Source organism: Anas platyrhynchos, chromosome 16 (assembly GCF_047663525.1).
Source record: "Anas platyrhynchos isolate ZD024472 breed Pekin duck chromosome 16, IASCAAS_PekinDuck_T2T, whole genome shotgun sequence".
Taxonomy (NCBI): Eukaryota; Metazoa; Chordata; class Aves; order Anseriformes; family Anatidae; genus Anas; species Anas platyrhynchos.
This window is the reverse complement of record NC_092602.1, coordinates 10,050,161-10,070,707: the sequence shown is the minus strand read 5'-3', so window position 1 is coordinate 10,070,707 and position 20,547 is coordinate 10,050,161. Positions and strand designations below refer to the sequence as shown.

Sequence of the window (20,547 nt, the reverse complement as noted above, 5' to 3'; positions counted from 1 at the left end):
TAACCTGAGAGCGCAGTACCTTGCTCCACGTGGCAGGTGGGCTGCCGTGGGTCCGTTCCAGCCTGGCATCACCCTTGTTTAAAGCACTCACCCTGAACCTCTCCAGCTCCGGGGCGCTCAGAAGTGGAGCACACAGGGTGCGTGTGCAGGCTCCTTCAGGAACACCACCGCTGTGCTTCGTCTGGGAGCGGTTCAGTGAGGGCACAACTCAGTAGCACATGGATCACAACCTAAAAGCGCACTTTTTAATGCATTTCTCACCTGTAGGTCTAGGCACAGCGTATAACTAAGCAGCGCACGCCATGGAATTGATGCTACGCCTGGAGCTTCGACACACAGAAAGCGATTTGATTTTTTTAAGGCAATTCAAGAACCTGAAGATCACCGGCACCTCCACCACCACCTCCTCAGCGTCCACAGAGCCACCCGCGGGCAGCCGGCGATGTCGGACGAGCCTCACCTCGCCTCACCTCACGCCGCTCCCCCAACGAGCGGCCCCCGCAGCCCCCCTCAGCCCGCCCCCGGCTCTCCCCCCTCAGCCCCGGGGCCCTCACCTGCCGCCCAGGAGGCTCCTCGCCGGCTCGGCCAGCGCCCCCGGCACCTCGGCCCGGCTCAGGGCGCCGCTCCCCGCCGCTCCCCACGGCGGCGGCTCCCCCGGGCCCAGCGGAGCGGGGAAGTCCCGCAGGAAGGCGCCGAGGGGAGCCGCGGCCGCCTCCGCTCCCAGCGCCATGGCGGCGCCGCGCTGAGGGGCGGCGGGAGGGGGGGGGAGGGGGAAAGGGCGCCCTGACGGCTCCTTTAAGCGGGGAGGGGGCGGGGGCAGGAGGAGGGGAGGGGCCACGCGGGCACGTGGCCGGACGGGGCGGGGGCGCGGGGAGGGGGGCGCTAGGACCCGGCGGGGCTGGGAGGCGGGAGCGGCCGTTACGGGTCTAACGGCCCCTGAGGCACCGCTCAGTGTCAGGAAGCCCCTGGGGGCTGCCTTCGCCTCACGCTGCAGTGTCCCAAGCACACGGTGACAGAGAGCCCCCAGTCCTAACCCCACAAACGCGATAAAGTGCCAAAAACCTGAAGGAAATCAGTCAAGAACTCTGCCTCACCGCTGCCTGCAGCTGCTGGGGCTTTGGGGTATTTACAGTGCACCAGCTGGAACAGAGCTGTAGGTTACTTCATCTACTGACTGACTTTTAATACCACAACACATACGGGGGCTTTTCACAACTTTCATTTGTGTTAAACACATCTCAAGTGTTTTATCAAGTCATTAACCCAGGTACTCGTTTGGGGGAAAAAAAAAAAAAACACTTCAGAACTCCCTCTCTGCCCTGCATCCATGTCTAACGCTATTCATATCCCCCATCCCCTCCTCCATACTCGAACACCTTGACACGCACAGGTGACAGACCAAACAGGAGCAGTTTCCAGCAGGTACAGCGAGGAACGGCTTATTGTGCTTCCAAATTCAGAGCGGTGGGACTTCCCGCCTGGTGTTAACACAGCTTCAGTGGCTATAGCAGCACACTTTCACAGGAGGAAGGAATAAAGCAGAAGCACTGCTCCACACTCAGTGAAATACTGCTGCAAGCATTTGCACTACCTTGGTTTCTTGTTCTCTCCTTCTCCAACATCTCTATTTCAGAGCATTGACTCACGTTCTTTCTTCCCCATTCTACTGAAAAAGCTAGCAAGCAATGCACCTCTTTTTTTTTGTTTGTTTTTAATCACCAGAGAGCTCTGAAAAGAAAGCAGCAGAACAGTTACTACTTTTAAAACTTTCCTATTTTTTATAATGGGACACTGCAGAGGGGATCCTATAAAAAATTATCAACTTTGAAAATGAGAGTCATTACTACATTTTTAAAATTTTTTTTTTTTTTTAGAGTGGGCTTTTACTCCAGTGCTTGGAAGGTCAGTTTTGTGGAGGATCTGAGTTTTGAACTCCTGCTGAAACTGGTAAGTGTTTAGCACTCATGCCAAGTTGAAGCATCTGGCACTAAGTTAACTGTGTTCAGCAACAGAGACTGCTGAGGTTTTTAGAGATTCCTAAGTCATTACTGTCAAGGAGATTCTTATCCTACCCCTTCCCTTCGTATTCCCATGCTAAACTACAGTGGCCTGTATCCTATTAACAGTTCCAGGAAAGCAGGCAAAGCTCTGCTGAAGGTAAGAGCAGCCTTCCTCAAGAGCAGTTGTCAGGATGGGCATCTAAACATTGCTCTTCCCTTTGCTTCCTGCGTGAATCAAGATAATTTTTTCCCAGATGGGTTGATGTCCTGATGCCCAGAACCAGACTAGATTTGGATGACAAAAATCACTGAGGAATTTGACACAACCTGAACACAACAAAATGTTCCCAACTGGGTCCCTGCTGAAAGCCACAGCAGGTTTTACCAAATTTATACTGTTTGAACCTCAGCCCCAGTGGATTTGGCAGAAGAAAATCTATCAAAGTTCAAAGCAACTTCCAACTTCATTCCTCACAAAATTCATTCACGAGCATGAGCCTTGCTCAAGATTTATCCCACGTGCAATTATCTTTGGAAAAACAAAAAGTACATACTGTGCAGCCCTACAGTGGCTTCACATAGGGAAGACCAAAAACTACTTTCAAAGACTGCTGGGAAACCAGCCAAGAGGGAAAGCTGCAGCATCCTTATGACCACTCCTTACTGGCAGTTCCAAGAACAAAAACTGTTTTTAAAAGTTGAATGATTTAGATGAGTAACCATAGGTATGGGATGAAGTCACCCCTTCAGTATTACTAGCCCCAAGATGGCCACTGATCACTTTCAGACATGTTTTTTGTCTGCACCGCATCTTTTCCCTGTTTCTATCAGAGATTTGACTTTTTTTTTTCCCCCCTTCCTATCCATATAACCATCAGACCAAACTCTGTATTTTGATACTTGCTATATTCCTGAGCACCATCTGTCCATTTTTTGGCATCAACTTTCCAGGGAGACCAACTGCTACTTCTCTCACACCACGGTGACAAAAGCAAGAGTCCTAGAATGTGCTACTGCCATCTCAGGGATGGATAAGCATGCAACAATACAGCACAGATCAATTCATTTTTGTTTCATCACCTATGGGAGACAAAATAATCTCTTCTCTTTAAAACTGACTAACAGTACTTCATGAAGTAACTTACCTAAATTGTAAAAGCTTTCTCCTGAGCTTTTTCCATGGAATGTAAACCAAAAGTAGAAGAGATTTTATTTCATAAGCTGTAACTCCTATTTCTTCAGTAAGAACCGCAGACGCGATACATTCAGTGCTCACCTTACTGTTAGAAACATCTCCAGCAACTTCAACATTTTTAAGAAAATTCTTGCTCTCTCACACCTCATAAAGCAATCCCAGGAATGTGCCTCTAAAGTTTTAAACAAAAACTGGAAGCACTTGTCACCTCCACCTTCTTTCCACTCCACTCTGAAGACAATCATCGCCAGCCTGTGTGCCAGGTCACAGCACTGAGAGCCCGCTGGGGCACATCCTGCAGTGCCTTCATTCCTCAGGCACAGGCAGAAAGATCTTCACCATCTGTGGTAGATAAAAGGAAGCTACTCAAACCTCCCAGAACACTTAAAAAGCTCGTTCTAAGCATGACAGAAAGTTCACAGCACTTAATGTCTGCTGGGGCTAATTCAGCAAAGAGATTTTACAAGGAAATGTTTGTCTGAAAATGGCCAAAATAAAAACATAATAAATAAATATATGTTTTAAAATACTAATAGTAATAAAAATGTTTCCCACACAGGTCAAAAGCCACATGGAATGACTAATGACAGATTTCCCACACTTTCAGGGCCACTCAACGTATTGCAGAAATCCCAGCCACTGGCATACGCAGCAGCAGAAGCTAGCTGAACACACAGGTATTTTTAAAGCAGTATACTAGTATATCCAAGCAAACTACAGGAGGGAAGAAAGGGCTTGAACAACAGAATCAATACAATCCCTTCTGAAAACTACTACAGTTTATGCTAAGCTTTATGGCTGAAGATGTTACAGCAAGATTAACTTCAAGAGAATAAACTACTCAATCTAAGCTAAGGGAGATACAAAGAGTTTGTTTTTACCAGAAAGCTGACTTAGTATTTGCAATAAAAACACACAAAAGTTACAGAAAAAAAACAAACAAACAAAAAAAAACCACTTCTACTTAAATCTGTCTTTTAAGTAATACTATTAAAATATAGGTCATGTTTGAGCTGTAACTCTATAAATATTTGATCAAAGGAACAGGGGGCTGCAGTGTTTTGTGTTTTCTCTTGTTCAGTAACTGCACATAGTGCCAATTAGAACAGTAGGGTTGCACAATACCTTTTGCAGGGACTCATCTTTCCATTCTGTTTTGAGTTAATCACGTGTCACGTTGCTCTGCATATTCTGTGTTCAAATGCAGCAGCCTTTGCAGCAAGTAAAACCGATGGTATCCTCTCATCCGACCACAACAAGCACTGAAAATGTTTTGGGGATACAGATGATACAAACTGTACCTGATCCGATGGATCGGCTATGTGCACATGGAAGGAAAGAAGAGAGTATTACATACTGGTACAAAATTAGGTTTTGTAGCATGGCACCCAGTGGTTAGATACAGCTCCATATAATGAACCACAAGGACGCTCCTCTTAATGATATAGCTCGCCAACACTAAAATGACAATATGGGGTGCAGACATGACATGATATTTGATCAGGTATGATCAGCTACATGAACAGAGGAAAAGAAGAGCATGAGAGCTCTATCTGTCCTCCAGCAGTGGGAGGAGGTCTCACTTCACTGTGACTCACTGACCTAAAGATTCCTGGCTGCATGGACTGTTATTTGGGAATCACTGCTCAAGACAGATACTCCCCTTCATATTTGGGATTTCCAATTTGTATGTCTATTGGCATTATTCTCACATATTATTATACACAGCAGAGAGGCAGATTTGTAGTGCTCTTATTGCAGATAATTAAAAATCTGAGGCTATTAATCATTTACTAGAAGATGAGAAGTCAGATAAAACAAAAAGCCCATTCCACATCTAAAAGAAGCAGCAGCGTTACACTGATCTTAATCAGCTATTATACTCCTGGCATTCGTATTGCTGACAAAGGCTTTGGAAATGACAGAAGAGGAAAATTTCATTTCCTTTCTATTAGCCACAAGTAACAGTATAGGTAGACTTTTTCAGTCTCCTTCCTGTTTGTGAAGTCCACTTGGACAATTGAATTCCAATTAAAAGCTTAAAGGCTTAGTCACTAACTGATCATCCTGAAGGTTTGTTTGCTGATTAAACCATGATTAAATCTCGGACTGTTATACCCCTTTAACTTTTCTAAGGGCAGGAAAGTGATAAAGATCAGAAATACTTAAAATGAACTTAAAGAGAAACAAATTTTTATAAGAAGTTTATTTTTTTTTTGTGTTGTGCAGTAGTTATACAAAGTAAGCGGCCAGAGCTGCCATTTTGTCCTTGGGTTTCTTTGGATTGGGTCTTCCTCCAGGCCTCCGGCCTTTACCTCTTCCTCGACCTTGCCTTCTTCCTTGTCCCCCACGGTGCATGGGGTGCCTCATGGCTGCATGTTTCAGCTCCACCAGGTCTTGAAACACAGGGTCACAGAATACACAGCCGGAATGCTGGGTCTCATCACCAGGTAGAGGAGATTTGGCTTTGTTAAAATCTACGTCCACAAGGGCTGCATCACACAAGTCACAGGTCTCTGGTGACACTCGGACTTTGTGGGCATTCTCAAAGAAGTGCACGATCACGTTGCATTTGTTGCAGGCCATCTTCCACTTGGGACCTGATGTCGAGTCTAGCACCAGAACCCCATTCTCACATTCAACGCACTGCCCAATTCCAAGCATGCTAAGAGAATGCTGGCATGTGGGGTGGGTGCATTCATTACAGCCCATTCCTGGTGGAAGAAGAGTAAAACTATACCACAAGGAACCCTCTACAGCACCACTACATAGTTTGCAGGAAGAGAAACACAGAACTGAAAGACAGCTTAGTATATTACAGGTTTTCTAAACCACTGCACAGAGGAACGTATCCCCTAAAGGCAATCTGCCTTTTTCAGATACTCAGCATAATCCCTTCCTCTATTTTCTTTTTTATTAACGGCTTTCGGAATTCCCAGACAATGCCACTGTACAGTACATAAAGCTTGGATATATTAATGATTAAAAAAACAACTTGTTTTCAGTGAAATGTACGGATCCTAGCTATTTCATTTAATACTTGCACTGTACGCTAGCAGCATAAGACATTTTTAATTAAAAGATGGTAATAAAAAGATGCCAAAAAGCTCCTGATATGCAGTCAGAGCTTCCAAGCACTACCTTAAATAAGTTTTGATCTGGCATTTATTATACCAACTGCTACTTTTTCCCCTTAGTGTGCTACAAGTTGTCAAAGGACATTATCTTTGCATCAAAATACAATTCCCCTACTCTCAGGGCTGGCCTTAAACTATATCCCATCCATATATGGTGCATTAGAAAAGTCACCTTCATGCAAATAAGTTAATTTCTTATTTGGCTTCATAAAACCTGTTGTGGTCCATTCAGCATTCCGAGTTATTTCTCTAAAAATTTTAAGATGTGGCTATGTGACTAACAGTACAGTGTTTCTCTAGCCATTCTACATAAGCCATTTAAAAAAAAAAGTCACTTCAAAAATAGCCAATCTTGCAGTATTTGAATTCATGCACAAAACACAGCTATTTCAGTGAAAACAGCTTTCACTAGGTTCTAGTGCTACTGAAGTAACAAGAACAGTTTAAAACTTACTAGCCTCTCTCTTCTGTCTTACAGTAAATGTAATAAGAATAGTCTCTCTTGTATTCAATAAAATACATGGGAAGCTTTTGCAAAGATGACTAACATCTTTGCCAGTGGTGATTAAAGCAAAAAGTGATCGTGTTCAGAACTAACACATTTTGTTCACCTATTTTGATATGAATTTTAGATATCTAATATAATTTGAGTAGCCCTTTATACTAGGCAGCCCTCATTAAAAACCATTTTAAATGTACAGTCCATAATACTGTACCTAATGTATTTCAAGTGAAGTTGATACCTGCATGTTCACAAAATTCCTACCTTTTTTCATGTCCCTGAAGGGAGGATGGTTGTAACAGTATGGACAGAGAGGGTAGCTCTTTCCTCTGGATCCAGAAGACCACAGCACCAGCTCAAAGTCATCCAGGGGGCAACGTAACTCTTTGTAGAGTTTAATTGTACCATTCTGTGGGAGACTGTAGGTGTCGTCACAGTGAGAGCAGTGCAGACGACTTGGTTTGGCCTGGAAAGAGAAAATAAATCTCCAGAACATCTGTGTTGTCAGTAGGGTTCAAAACTCACAGGAAATCCAACTGCGACCACTTTCTGGTTTGTAACCCATGGAAAAGCTCCATCAGGCTTCTTGTCTTTCCACCCCTCCCCAAGAAATCCATTCTTGACAACCACATTTGAATCCAAATTCAGTAACGGAAAAAGGGTTTCAACTCAATGTCAGCCAGCAAGTGAAGTTTAAAATACAAGTGTGACATGAACTTACCTGAATATACTTCATGAAACGATGGCATTTGCCACAGCGGGAAAGAGGTTTACCCGTGGCAGCTAAGGGTGAAAAAGACACTTCCATCAGCTCATCCATACCTGCAGAAGAGATGATTACATTTATGTTAGAATTCTAATTCCTAGGAGGAAACCTTGCACAAAATCATCTACAGGACCCGTGAAGATGTAATGGGAATAGTCAACAGCTTATTTCAACTAGTTATTGTGAACAGCTTATTCACAATGCTCTTCTCTCTTTAAGATGACTTTTTATTTAAAGAGTTTTTCAATAGGCACACATGAACACACTGGGGTAAGTATTTCAGCAAGTCTGCAGCTTTTCAGAACTCAACACTACACAGTCACAAATAAGTTTGAAATGGAATTTTAGAGACTTGATTGAGTTTATTTCCCTTTAGAGAAATAATTCATATGACTGGAAACTCCCAGTCATAGCATGATTTTCAGTGAGCCTAAACCTCTGAAAAAGCAACCTAATACTTAGGTACTTTCTAACAGTGTCTTTACAACAATTAAGTAGTTGCATAGAATTTTACATGTAAAACAAGTTTTACCTGCAATAGAATCCACAAAATAGTGAAATTTCCTTTTGAAGATGTCAAGGGTGTGCTCCAGGACCTGATGGTAATTTGCTTTACCCAGAGCTATTAAGTTGAGTTGCTTTTCCACAGCACTGCGAATTGTAGGAAGAACTAATTCTGCATCTAACAGAAAACCAGAGATATCAGCAACGAAGCAGTAATGAAATAATCAGAAACAGTAGAAAATTGCCTCATACATAAACTGACATAAACAAGTTTTAGTTATTATAGCTTGTGGAATTAGTAATACTTTCCTAGATGCATCATTTCAGACACAAACATTACTTTTACAGTGACAACAGCCTTTGACGTACTGAAGGAGCCAAAAGGTAAGAGGATGGATTTTGGGTGAAGAGTATTTGACTGACCTATTTTGTAATAACCATGAACCAGAACAATTCCAAGATTTGTAGGCTTTAGTCTCCGACCACTCTCTACCGTGACATAGTTTCGCTGACAAATGTTGTTGATGTGGACTGGAATACTTGCATCAGTTCCTGCCATGCAAAGGAAGACAATACATCCATCAAAGCTTTCACCAAATTAATTATTTCTGACTTCTCTGGTGTCATGTCATATTATAACATTTCTTAGCTTAAAATGCATATACCTTTTTATTGCTACCCTGTTTCCAATGGGTAATTATCTAGTAACGCCTATGTTCCTTTGCAGTTCTGAAAAGTCTGAAACGTGTATTTTGACCTAAATCCTTTCATCTCTTCCAAGGAATTAGAGATGGGAAGATAGCTATTCTCGCAATCACTTGTTCTGGAAAAATACAGGGAAGTTAGAGACTATGTTGTTTTTGACTGAACTTGTTTATGAAAATGTATTGAATGAAGCAAGTCAGATCAAAAAAGAAAATTAATATTGTGATAAATTGTATAATAAGATACAGAAGGGCTACTGGAGACAGCAGAGCTGAAGCATGCTGTTCTGACAGGTAATCATTCCTAAGAATAGTAGATGTATTCTTCCACACAACACCAGCTCTTTCTAACAAAGAAGTGACAATGATGGATTATGAAAGAATGTTGCTTTAGCCAGAAACCAGGCATAAGAATAAGAAGGGGAAAGGAATAGAGTCCACTGTCCACTAAGAGGTGCTACTGTGGTTCAAAAGGAAAAGGATCACTACTGAACCTATACAAATGAATACTAAAAGGTCACTGCTGACAGAGATAGCTCAGAGAAATGATTCAGACCCTTTGCTCTCTTGATAGATGCATTACAGGATAAAGTAATTTAAGTGAGTTCATACCAATGCCATGCTTTTCCATCAGAGTGATAAGTTCTGCTTCTGTCAGGTAATCAGGAGGGCTGGTTTGCTTTTCCAGCAATTTTATTTCACCAATTGGAAAAAGATCTCCTTTCTCACAGTGTGGAAGGCTCTCTTCTAATGGGATGCTGTGCCAAGGCATAATTTCTGTGAACCCTGGAGGTAAACAAAGTAATGAGAGATTATCTTCACTGCTTTCAAAAGGTCAAGATATATGCTTCTAATTTTAACATGGGCTTCACTATACAGATCAAAGTTTGCCATACATATAGACTGATGCCATACCACGCCGACAATATTTGAAATACTATATCAAGAGACAAAATCTCCCACAACACTGCATCAAATCTGTTTTGTGGGTGACTTGTGTCAGGGATGATGTATGGAGAGTTAAAAAAAAAAAAAATAAATTAAAACAAAAATCTTTCCTTGAATGAAAGCACAGTTCCAGAAGTCTTACCAAATGGCTGGGAAGAGCTTGTTAAGAAAATGCAAAAAGTAAGTTGTATTAACATAATAAAGACTATTGGGATTGCTTGCCATGAAAATCTCAGTGGTGGGGTACTACACTCTTCTTACTGAGTGGTAACCAATTTTCTTACACTAATGGGAAAAAAAAATCCATCTTTGTATAAACTAAACCACAAAAGACACTTGCTGTCTATAAATAGACTGTCTTTACAGTCAAGTGCAGCATTAACTCTTGAGACTACTACATGAAAAATAGGACTTTTTCTAGTGTAATTGAAGTATGGAAACGAAGACAAAGGTTTGGTCCTTGTGACTTTAATGGCTGCAAAAATAAAAAGTCTTCAAAATTCTATTTGACCCCAAAACTTCACTTTTATATCCGTTCAATGTATATATGGGAAAAATAGTAATCTGTAGCTAGCTACTTACTTCCTGGCTAGTCTTACCTGGTGAAGTTACCAGTTTTCCAATACAGGTAAACCGTTCAGGGCCGATACTGAAGGAAATGGTGGTTTGTAGGTACTTGCAATCAGCGCTCACGGTGGCAATAAAATGCCTAGTTATGTACTCATACAGTCGCCATCCATCTCCACCTGAAGATAAACAAAATCTTAGTCCCACAAATCAGGTCCTGCAGCTCTACATAAAATTTGCACTAAATTTTTCACCAGATTTCCATGTCTATCACAGGAAAAACTGGTACATGAAAGAAAATAAAATTCAAAAGTCCATCAAAATCATGTAGTAGAGACGTTATACTGCTACGAACACGAACTAATTCTTACTCTTGTGCTTTCAATATACCATCTAGCTGTGGCCACTTAATACATGGCCATTTAATAACCTTTACAGTTAGAAAAACTAAGTATGTTAAAAGTTTGAATACCAGAGTTTATTTCACTGATTCCTGAAAATCAGAATTTACCAGTGTTCTACAACAATTTTCGTTATTCCTAATGAACAGCACAATCCATTTACTGTATTTTCTTATAAGTTTTAAATTACCTTTTGAGGGATTACAACATAAAGTCAAATCTTACATTTTAATGTAAGTAACACAAACCATAGAAACCCAATTTAAAATACGGTTAAAGTCTGATTTACAAACAGAAACATACAATCAAGTTTCAGTACTTAGGAGCTACTACTACGGGGCAAATTTCTCTAAAGGGAAGTTTGAAATACAGTGTTAAGTTGGCTACTCCTTGTTCTTAACAGTTTTAGGGTGCTAAGGATCAATTAGTGAAGAGCAGACCAGCTCTGATCTTCACTGTTATCAGAAATTAAAGTTAAGAAAGTCTGCTCTCTCGCCCGTTCCTGAAATTCAGATAATTATATTTTACGTTAAAACTCAGGGATTTTCAACCCAGCCCCTATAACCCAAGCAACCAGTTTCCTTGTAGTGTTCTAGTGCTACTCAATTTGTCTATACCCAATTCTGCTTCTGTTGCAGCCTTCATTGGAGTGATGGGAGGATGGTCCCCTGCATCATGGCCTTTCCTTGGACGATTAATGCCTTCTGATAGCAATGCTTTTACCTGGTGAAGGACAAGAGTGAAAATAGACTGAAGTGGATAACAGGTCTCTATTATCAGGTTAAGAAACTTTTCATATCAAATTCATAACAATACTATGTCCATAAATAGAAGCAATTACAGACATTAACTGTTTGCAAAAATCTACAGACCAAGACATACCAGGTAAGCCATATCTGAAACACAGACTAGAGAACAATCTGTTGAACAGTACAGGTTTTGCTTCATGTACTCACAGTTTCTGCCCAGTAGGGATTATTGGCTTGTTGTCTCAAACATCCTTTCAAGTCAAAGTTTTCTGGATAATGGGTAGTTTCTGTTCGAGGGTAGCTAATGTAACCCTGCATATAAAGACGCTCTGCTATTTGCATGGCATGTTGCGGACCCATTCCTGAGAAGGGGTATGAGAGAAGGAAATCATAATCACAGTGATATGTACATGATTTTGTTTGCTGTGTCTAGAAGTATTAATTATCGAAGCATTTAAATAAATCAGTTCGGCCTTTCTGTAAGACTTCTGTCACCTTGATCTTACCCAGCACTTCGCTTTTGACATGCTTTCTAAACTTGTTCATTCCCCCAAAATGATACATTATAGGGAAAGGATGCTATCAAAATATGTATATGCTTATTTCTGCTGAGAAGCCAAGGTATTTTGCTTTAAATCGGTGTGAAAATCTGAACTTGTACACATACCTAAAGCAGCACTGGCCACTCGTAGCATTTCTACCGTGTTCAGAGCCAGTGGTCTCTGCTTCACCTTCTCTTTTTTACTCACAGATTCTACCTAGAAAATAGTATTTTTCCAGTAAAAGTTTTGAAGTTTGGTAACTGATAAATATATCACTTCCATTATGACTAAAACCACATGGTGTACCTAACATTACCTGTTGCTCTCATGTTTTTTTTCTTAGAGCAGTAACCACCAATATACATGTATTTTTACTTTAGGAAATCTGACTATAGACAGTTTTACCAAATTCTAAAGTTATAGTCCTGAGGTTCCTTTGTGCTATATGATTAGACCTGCAAGTGGAAATGCAGCAAGGTAGCTTATTGCTATCTTACTTCTCATTTAACTAAGCAGCACATATGTCGGTGGTGCAAGGATTTAATGCTTAATCCAAGTAATGGTCCTAACTATAAGGATCCAGATTTTTAAAAGCATTATGCAGTCTTTGAACCCTGATGGCTGTAAACACTTAAATCCAAACATACTGCCAAACAAGTATTGAACAGAACAGAATTACAAGTTAATTGGCTATAAAGACTGTACCATACACATGATTAAAAATTTAACTGCAGGAATATTGCCATATAAGTAATTAAATTCTGATTTATACAGTGTCTCATGGGAAATAAGAGGTCTGCTCGGAGAGTTCTGAACTGTATTTCTCAGCAGGTTTAGTAATGAAGACTTTCTATCATGAATGATGATCATTTCCGAAGTCAATATTAAGAATGGGCTTTCTGTTGAGATGACCACACTAGCATAATATGAACTACAATCAAGAACCTCTTGCCTTTTATTCTCTTCTAGACAAAGTTGAATGGAATAAATAATAATAAAAAAGAAGATACAGATGATATTCTACACCCCTCTTTAACAAAAAACAACATGCAGCAGATGAGATATTACACAGTATTTCATTAATGTGAAACATGCTCTATCAACACTTCATACGTATTCATACCTTTGCTTCTTTTGCCATCTTCGTTATATTCAGGAACATTTGAGCAATCTCACGATCAAACACCCTCACTCTATCCCAATCCAAAGTCAGAGAACTTTCTTTCTCAGGATTCACCTAATGGACAAAAAAAAAATTAATTGCCACCAACACTATTACTGAAAGTGTGAGAATGCAAAATTCCAACAACAATCCAGCAAGCAAACCCTAATAATACTCGTTCTGCAACACAAGTGCTCCAAACATGCAGTTATACTCTTTTTCCCAGGGACTTCTGAGAAAGACAGAGTATGTTGAGTTCAGGGGCCATGAGAGTGACTAGAATTATTCTTGCAGTTAACTGAAATACCATACTTATTTTAGTGCTAGGAATAGCAAGGGCTGAAGCAGGCTGAAATTTAAAGCTTATCATTTTGATCTAGCTAAACTAATTCTTTGTATTAAAAGTAAAATGTAACTAGGTCATGTTTCAAGTCCCACATACAAAAATAAATATGAACCAGACAATATGAGCGCATGAAACTGTTAAAACAGGCAACAAATACTTCCTGGTATGACACACATGAGATGCATCAGAGAACAGATGAGAGTAGATGCTAGATTTCTTCTTCTATTATTATTTATTTTAAAATCTAAAAATGGCAACTTTTTACCATCTATCTTTTATTTGTTTAAACAATCCTTGTCATCACAAGCAGTAAAATCATGTTAGTTTGCTCTCAGAGCTTGGACAGCAGCAAGGCTATAAAACTGCCATAAACTGCCAAAGTATTCAGAGGACTCAATTGCCAATTAACACAATGAGCATTTTATTTGCTTTAAAATTCCAATACTCAGCAATGCCAATGTTTGCTGGCAGCCTAATTAATTCTTGGATTCAAATTAACACCACAGTCAGTCCAAGGACCCCAGGGAACAAAAGCAAACCGTTTCAAGTAGTCTTTCTGGCTGAGTCTAAGCTTAGCTGGTTAATGCTGAAGAATTCTTATAAGCAGCACACAATAACCACTTTAATACAAAAAACTGACATCCTGGAATCTGTTCTAGAGAGAGTGGTGACACACATGTGAACTGAATGAAAGCACACAAGTAAATTGTAGGCATTGTGAATTCTTGTCAGCAGCTACAAATTTATGAATGGACAAAATGGAAATAAGCACATTTCTTTGTATACGAGGAACACATATTTTTACCAAACAAGTATTGTAAAGCTTACTTTAGCTTGCAGCACCCAGTAAGTCTCAGGCTTAAATGACTGGATTTTGTCATGCCTTTCAACACAGAATCCAAGTGTTGGCGTCTGACATGGCCCAAAGGAGATGAGAGAGCTGTCTAAATTTCCATATTTCCCCTGAAAATACTTAGTCTGAAATCTAAGAAAAAAAATACAGGAACAAGTACATTAATATGCTCATTCCCATTAAAAGCAAAAAATTTCACAAACTTTTATAGACATAAATGAATAATCTATTAAGTCATTCAGGTATTTGTCAAAAAAAAAAAAGCAATCTCAGAAACATCAAGTCTTAAAGCTAAAGAAGTCATAAATACTTTGCCTCACAGAATCTTGTTTATTCAGAAAGAAATGTGGGAGCAAGTCATAAAGGAAGAGTATGTAACAGCTGCTGATGTACTTTATCTTAGCTCAGTTAAAGCCGTAACACTTTCTATAAATTTCTTTTTATTTGTCCATGCATAAAATTGTTTGGTTTGGTGCTCAGCAGAATTAGCCACTACAGCTTTAAGGCATATTTTGTGGACAGAGCAGTATTGCTGAACCTTTCACAAAACCGTCTGTAATCTGTGCTGTCACCTTGTAAATGCACAGCCAATTCTAAGGTCCAGCTCCTGGCGGGCATCCACTGACAGAGCTTCATTGCGATTGGGTTCTCCCAAATGATTCATGGCATTGCAGATGTCTGTGTCAGTAATGGAACTGAATTTAGCTCTATAAATCGTCCTTTCGGTGCTACGAGGTTTGTTCATAACAGGAAGAACGGCATCAAGAACCTAACAAAGATCAGAAGCATATTTTGTAAGTAATTGAAAGCTAAGGGCTGTAGTCATTTTTTCTCTTTAGAGGAAGAAAAAAAAAAAACACTCCCCACAAAATGTTTGCTGACACGTAATTTTCTTCATTCAGAAGACGTCATGGCAATACATTAACTGATAAAACCAGTATTTGTCATGCTCTCAGGAGTGTATTAGGAATGGGCAAAATTGAAGGATTTATTTATTAAACAGCAACTGCCGGAAGTGAAGCACTATTCTTAGCTAAGAGCGAATAAATCCACCAGTGCAGCTGCAGCATCTTTCGGTGAGCATATATCTGTTTCTATCCCAGTTTACTTCTATGTATTACCAGGGCACAGTTATGAAATGGTGGTATTTAAAGAACTTAAATACTTGATAAAATGAAGTTCTTTTTTTTTTTTTTTTTTTAAGGAATAGGATATTTAAAAAATAATCTTTGTGCAAAATTTTAGTTCTATACCTATTGTGGGCAGAGTCCAAACTCTTGCTGCTGTAAGCAGCCACTAAGCTGCTTAAACTCTTGCTGCTTAAAAGCAGCCTCTTAGCTCAAAAGTGTCTAATCACCTAATGAAATAAGGATGATAGAAATTAAGTTTTATACAGATAGCAAAATAACTACTCCAGCTTTGAAACAGTCTGATTCTCAAAGCACTGGAATGTTTGAACTTTTAAGAGACCTTCTTATTCATCTCAGATGAGCAACATCTATGAAATTGTTTATACTTTTTAACTGACAACTTAGAGCTCAAAAACATTTATTTCCACCAAGGCCCTCCATGCCTTTGAATCTTTATTCAACTTAGTTTAAATTGTACTGTATATCAGTACATCAGAATAACATAATGGTAGTACTGTATGCCACAAATGAATATATTGCAGCATTACGAATCTTAGAACAAAATCTTACTTCAAAACAGATGTTTTCTCCTTCCTTATCACAGTCCAACCACAAGACAATGCAATCACAGCCTCTTCCCTCCACCTGTGAAAGAAATTAGCACAGTTCTTCAGCAACTCAAAAAATCTCACTAACTGTATAGGTTTTATTTCTATTTCATAGGTAAATCATTTGGTGCAAAAAAGGTTGGAAGAATATATTAGAAGTGACAAGAAGTCTGCTGTACTTAAACAGTGGTTGAAGAAAGAAGCAAGCTGTGGTTCATGGGACCAGAAGTCTGCCTACAAGATAATTTTCTACAGGATATGAACCTGACCCAGTCTATGCACGCAACTTTGGGCACAGTTCCTTCCTCTTTCTGCATCTTAATTCCCACATCATTTTTAAAAAATAATTTATATATATAAAACATCAAGAACCACTTTCCTAGCTCGTAAAGATACCATGAAGTCTACATTTACCTTACAGAAATCAGTTTTATACCACAAATACCTGCTTTCCAGAAACAGTATTATTTTGAAAAGGCATCCAAATGACCACTCTCCTCTCAGTACATGTGAGAAGTGACCAATAATCAGAGACATTTTAAAGCATTTACAAGCCAGGCCTTGCATGTGCTGCTATGAGCCAAACATGTATCCAACACTCCAATTTTGAGAAGCAAGATATTGACCAACAAAAAAAATAAAAAAGCAAAGGCATGTGTCAGTTCAACAAGGCAAAGATTTCAGAAGGCATACAAACCAATGGGTTGTTTTTTTGTTTTGTTTTGTTTTTTTTAAAAAAAAGATCTAATCTTTAACAAAAAGCCACTCTCTGCAGGGAAGAAAGCTCTCATTTAGGAATGTACTCATTTATCTTTTACTCTAGAGCAACTCTAGAATATTGCATAACGTGCTGCCAAACGCTGCCCACTATAATGAAGTAGGAAAATATAAATAAATCAAACATTCAACAGCCTACAATGTGATGAACAGTGCCTTCTGATGGCCTGTTTATCTCAGTAGAGGGAAGGTATGTAGCAAATATTTTGAAGTACAGGGAATCCTTTGGCATTACCCTCCAATAGAAGACCATCTATGGTGAAAACAGTCTCAATTTCTTATATTAGAGTGAAGATAACTGATCCACTCTAAGAGCTGGTAAAGGGTTATATTTCTGGTTCTTAAACAGTGCTAGCTAAACTGTAAGATTTTTATTTTTTATAAATAAAGCCAGGCTAATTCAGAGCAAAATACCGTTACACCATTTTTTGAAAATTAGTAGTATTTTTTATCGCTTTCCAGAACCACAGAATAATTTCATTTATTTCACTTTTCTTGGAACAATAAAAATAGATCTCACCACTTTGTGTTCAACAGAGGAAGAATAAGGACAACATTATCCTTGAAGAGAATATGCTCCAGAGGAAATAAACCAAAAGAATGACAAAACTGAAAGATGCATCTCAAATACATCTCATAAGAAAGCATACCTGTAAAAACTTCACCATGCTCAGTTTGGGATTAGCTTCTTTCTTTTCTGTGGGAGCTTTACTGAAAAGTTCTGCTGGATCCACCTTGTCCCAACTGTTGTATTTTCCTGAAAAGCAGAAGTGCATTAAGTTGAGCTGTAAACATATATTTAAAAAAGCAAAACAAAACATTATTTCATAAAATGCTTGGCTTTCAAAATTTGTCTTGGAAAGCCTTCTATCCTAATATATCGTGCTTTACTGGTTATCTAGGGACCCCTTAACTTTTTGTGTGAATAGCAGCTCTAATTTTGAGACATGATAGACAAAAGAAAAAAACACTATACACCTTTCAGTAATTTTAACATGAGCTATTAAAAAGCCTCTTTGAAAAGTTAACCCGGTCATGACAAGGGGGGAGCTATTTTTCCTTGTTTTCACAGCACACATAAAAGGAGCACACTGCAGACCGTTTTACTGCTCATTACTTATGGCCAGTTATTATGCCTCAGCCCTGTTATGCTGTGGAGCTTCCTGTGTCATCACTTTCTCATATCGTTGCATTTGTTCATTTCCATTTCCCAGAAGTACTTGTTGGTGATAACAGTTAGCAATTACATGATACTGTACCTCTTTAAAGCACTGCATAAATAACTCAGAACTTAGTTCTCAAAATTGTGAGGTAGTTAGGATCAGAGAAAAAAAGAGTACTCACGTGATTAATTCAACACTTCAATGCAAGTTAGTGACAGGATTCCTTGCACATGATCTGTACCACATTCACACTCTATTTTGTCCTAGCTCACTATAGTGCTTTAGATATTATGCCTTTGGACTCTGTATTCCTGAATTACCTTCAGGAAAGCAGCAAAATATTTTTAATGCTTAATAAACTGACTTTATCCGCCTTCTTTTTCCAGTAATACAATTCAGGTACTGAAAACATAAGTTGCATGTCTACAGTCATGCAAGAAGTCAGCCAGAAGACTAGAAACAAGCTAAGAACTACTTCGCATAAACAATCTTGTCACCCTCCTTTCCTCTTTAGTTTTCTTTAATGCTCTTCCTGAAGAAAACAGTGATCATGGAAATAGTTATGTCCTTGACAATTTTACAAATCACATCACTTAGAACATTTTGTGAACAAATACCTATGAAATCCAAAGTCATGACATGACCACACACAGATGTCATCTTGAAATGGGCGCTCTGTCCTATAAATGATCCGGTGTACTCATGCACAGAGCATGCACCATTCAGTCCTTTGCGAGAGGACATGTTTCCTGTAGGAATAAGATCATAAATATCAATGGGATTTAAAACAAACACCAATCACCCAATGAAATAACCATTATTTCTTGTTATTTTTTTTCCCTATTTTCTAGGTCTGACAGCTAGGGTCTTCCTGGTCACAAAATTCTACTCTCCGATTGAGTTTTTTTCCAGTCAATTATCACTTTAGAACTTTTTCTAACAGATTTCGTTTTCCACCAAAACTATTCAGAATCTCCTTTACTTTTTCCCTCCCACCAGGAGTTTCTTACGTAAATACAACCCGTTTTCTGTGTCAGTCCAGATAACAATTAACTCATTCTGTTCTCCACACGATTTATAAAACATTTGCCATAGCTTCAAAAATCCCTGAAAAGCAACTAGGTGCTTGGTTGGCACTTTCCAGAAAGCACGTGCACCACAATACGCTACAGCTACAAAGATTCCAGTTATAAAATTGAACAGTCACTAGCACATTAAAATAAAAAGAATAAAATGAAGAGAATGGAGCACCACACAGTTATTGCCAGAGCTGCAACCTGTGCTAAGGCACTGCTCGCAGGTGAGCGCTGCCCCAGAGACCAAGCAGCCGACCTGGGTGCATCTAAACTTCACTTCACCTCCCGTGAAGCCTGGCAGAAGAGAAGGCCTGAAACCAATTTATTTTCTCTCCTACCCCTGGAAAGGATCTTGGCGATGGACTGAGCCAGCGAAGGCTTCTCGGCGACCATCAGCACGGTCCTCATCTTCGGCCGGCGAGCCCCGCACCGCCCGGCGGCTCGGTGCAGCCTCCTGCAGCCACAGCACGCAGCTCACGGGGGACAACCCGCTGTTGGCCTAGAGGGGAGAAAACACAGTGCGGGCGTGCTGCAAAACCATGTCGAGCAGCACATAACCGCGATTACACTCACACACACCTCACACACACCTCGCAGCTCCGCGGGGCTCCGGCGCCCCGGGCCGAGAAATGGCGGCGGGGGGCGCTGAGGGCTCGGGGAGCGCTGAGGCGCTGCGAGGGGCGCCCCGCACCTGGGCGGGAGGCCGCGGCCCCCCTTGCGCTGCCGGGGCACGGCTCCGGAAGGGAAGGGGAAGGAAAAGAAAAAGAAAAGGATGGGAGGGGAAGGGAAGGAAGGGAAGGGAAGGGGCCGCCCCCCGCGGCAGCGACTCCTGGCGGAGCGGGGGAGCGGCGGGGCCCGGCAGCCCCAGCCCGCGCGTCCCGCCCTGTGTGAAGGGAAACGGCTCACCTGCGGGCAGGCTGGGGGGCGGTCAGTAGATGTGCACGTTACCAGTGGAAGAAAAGCCGAGACAAACTCAGGGCTCTTTGTTCTTTAGCATGACTGAAGGTAGGACCTGTTAAAACAAATGCGTTCCTCTGTTTCGGTGCCTGGTTCCCTCTGACATCTGGGGAGCAGCTGGAATAATCAGGAGGCGAGTTGGAACCGAGTCTTCAGATATGTCAGATACATATTTTTCAATTTCCTCTACTAAAAGCCCTGTACAAAATCCAACGCCTCTTTTCTTCTTTAACACGCAACACACGTGCAAACTCGGGCCTGTGCTTACCTGCGAGGGGCAGCCAGGGCTCTCCTGAGCGGGGCTGAGGGACTGGGTGCTGGGGGCCCCTGCGCTCTGCTCTCCTTCTACACACACATGTAGCTGGTTTAACGGGACACACCAAGACCAACCCAGCCAAAGGAGTCCCTGCTGACCAGGCAATACACAGCTCTCCTTGGCCCATGTGCTGTTCTGACAGAC

At 40.6% G+C, this 20,547-nt stretch overlaps 2 protein-coding genes and 1 long non-coding RNA gene across 10 annotated transcripts in view; 1 reads left to right on the top strand and 2 right to left on the bottom strand.

Annotated features, from left to right (window-relative positions):
• PPM1F (protein phosphatase, Mg2+/Mn2+ dependent 1F) overlaps positions 1 to 801 on the bottom strand; it is a 34,059-nt gene extending 33,258 nt beyond the window's left edge. Inside the window, exon 1 of one of the 4 annotated variants that reach the window (XM_072024262.1) lies at positions 555 to 801. In XM_072024262.1, coding sequence (XP_071880363.1) covers positions 555 to 730 — 176 coding nt within the window. In that variant the 5' untranslated portion in view covers positions 731 to 801. The remainder of the gene's footprint in view (positions 1 to 554) is intronic. The other 3 variants (XM_072024263.1, XM_027470191.3, XM_027470192.3) reach the window with 3 other exon arrangements.
• An 80-nt stretch (positions 802 to 881) lies between these two features.
• LOC139998797 (uncharacterized) lies at positions 882 to 4,354 on the top strand. Of its 2 annotated transcripts, none has more exons than XR_011803740.1 (3): positions 882 to 1,153; positions 1,875 to 1,947; positions 3,755 to 4,354. It is a non-coding gene; the product is annotated as an uncharacterized lncRNA (long non-coding RNA). The 2 variants fall into 2 exon arrangements; XR_011803739.1 differs by lacking the exon at positions 3,755 to 4,354 and adding an exon at positions 2,952 to 3,331 and having other exon boundaries at positions 891 to 1,153.
• Positions 4,355 to 5,384: 1,030 nt separating this feature from the next.
• On the bottom strand, positions 5,385 to 20,142 carry TOP3B (DNA topoisomerase III beta). 4 transcript variants are annotated; one of them, XM_072024258.1, is made up of 18 exons: positions 20,037 to 20,142; positions 19,469 to 19,629; positions 18,672 to 18,803; positions 17,542 to 17,648; positions 16,077 to 16,151; positions 14,949 to 15,145; positions 14,352 to 14,508; positions 13,139 to 13,252; positions 12,141 to 12,231; positions 11,681 to 11,835; positions 11,342 to 11,447; positions 10,356 to 10,502; positions 9,421 to 9,594; positions 8,528 to 8,656; positions 8,133 to 8,282; positions 7,556 to 7,656; positions 7,099 to 7,300; positions 5,385 to 5,909 (listed from the first exon to the last, which is right to left on the bottom strand). In XM_072024258.1, the coding sequence occupies exons 2-18, from the start codon at positions 19,536 to 19,538 to the stop codon at positions 5,428 to 5,430; spliced, it is 2,589 nt and encodes an 862-aa protein (XP_071880359.1). In that variant the 5' UTR covers positions 19,539 to 19,629; positions 20,037 to 20,142; the 3' UTR covers positions 5,385 to 5,427. The 4 variants fall into 4 exon arrangements, with proteins under 4 accessions (XP_071880359.1, XP_027325996.1, XP_027325994.1 ...); XM_027470195.3 differs by lacking the exon at positions 20,037 to 20,142 and adding an exon at positions 19,822 to 19,909; XM_027470193.3 differs by lacking the exon at positions 20,037 to 20,142 and adding an exon at positions 19,710 to 19,894.
• Positions 20,143 to 20,547: the final 405 nt, after the last annotated feature.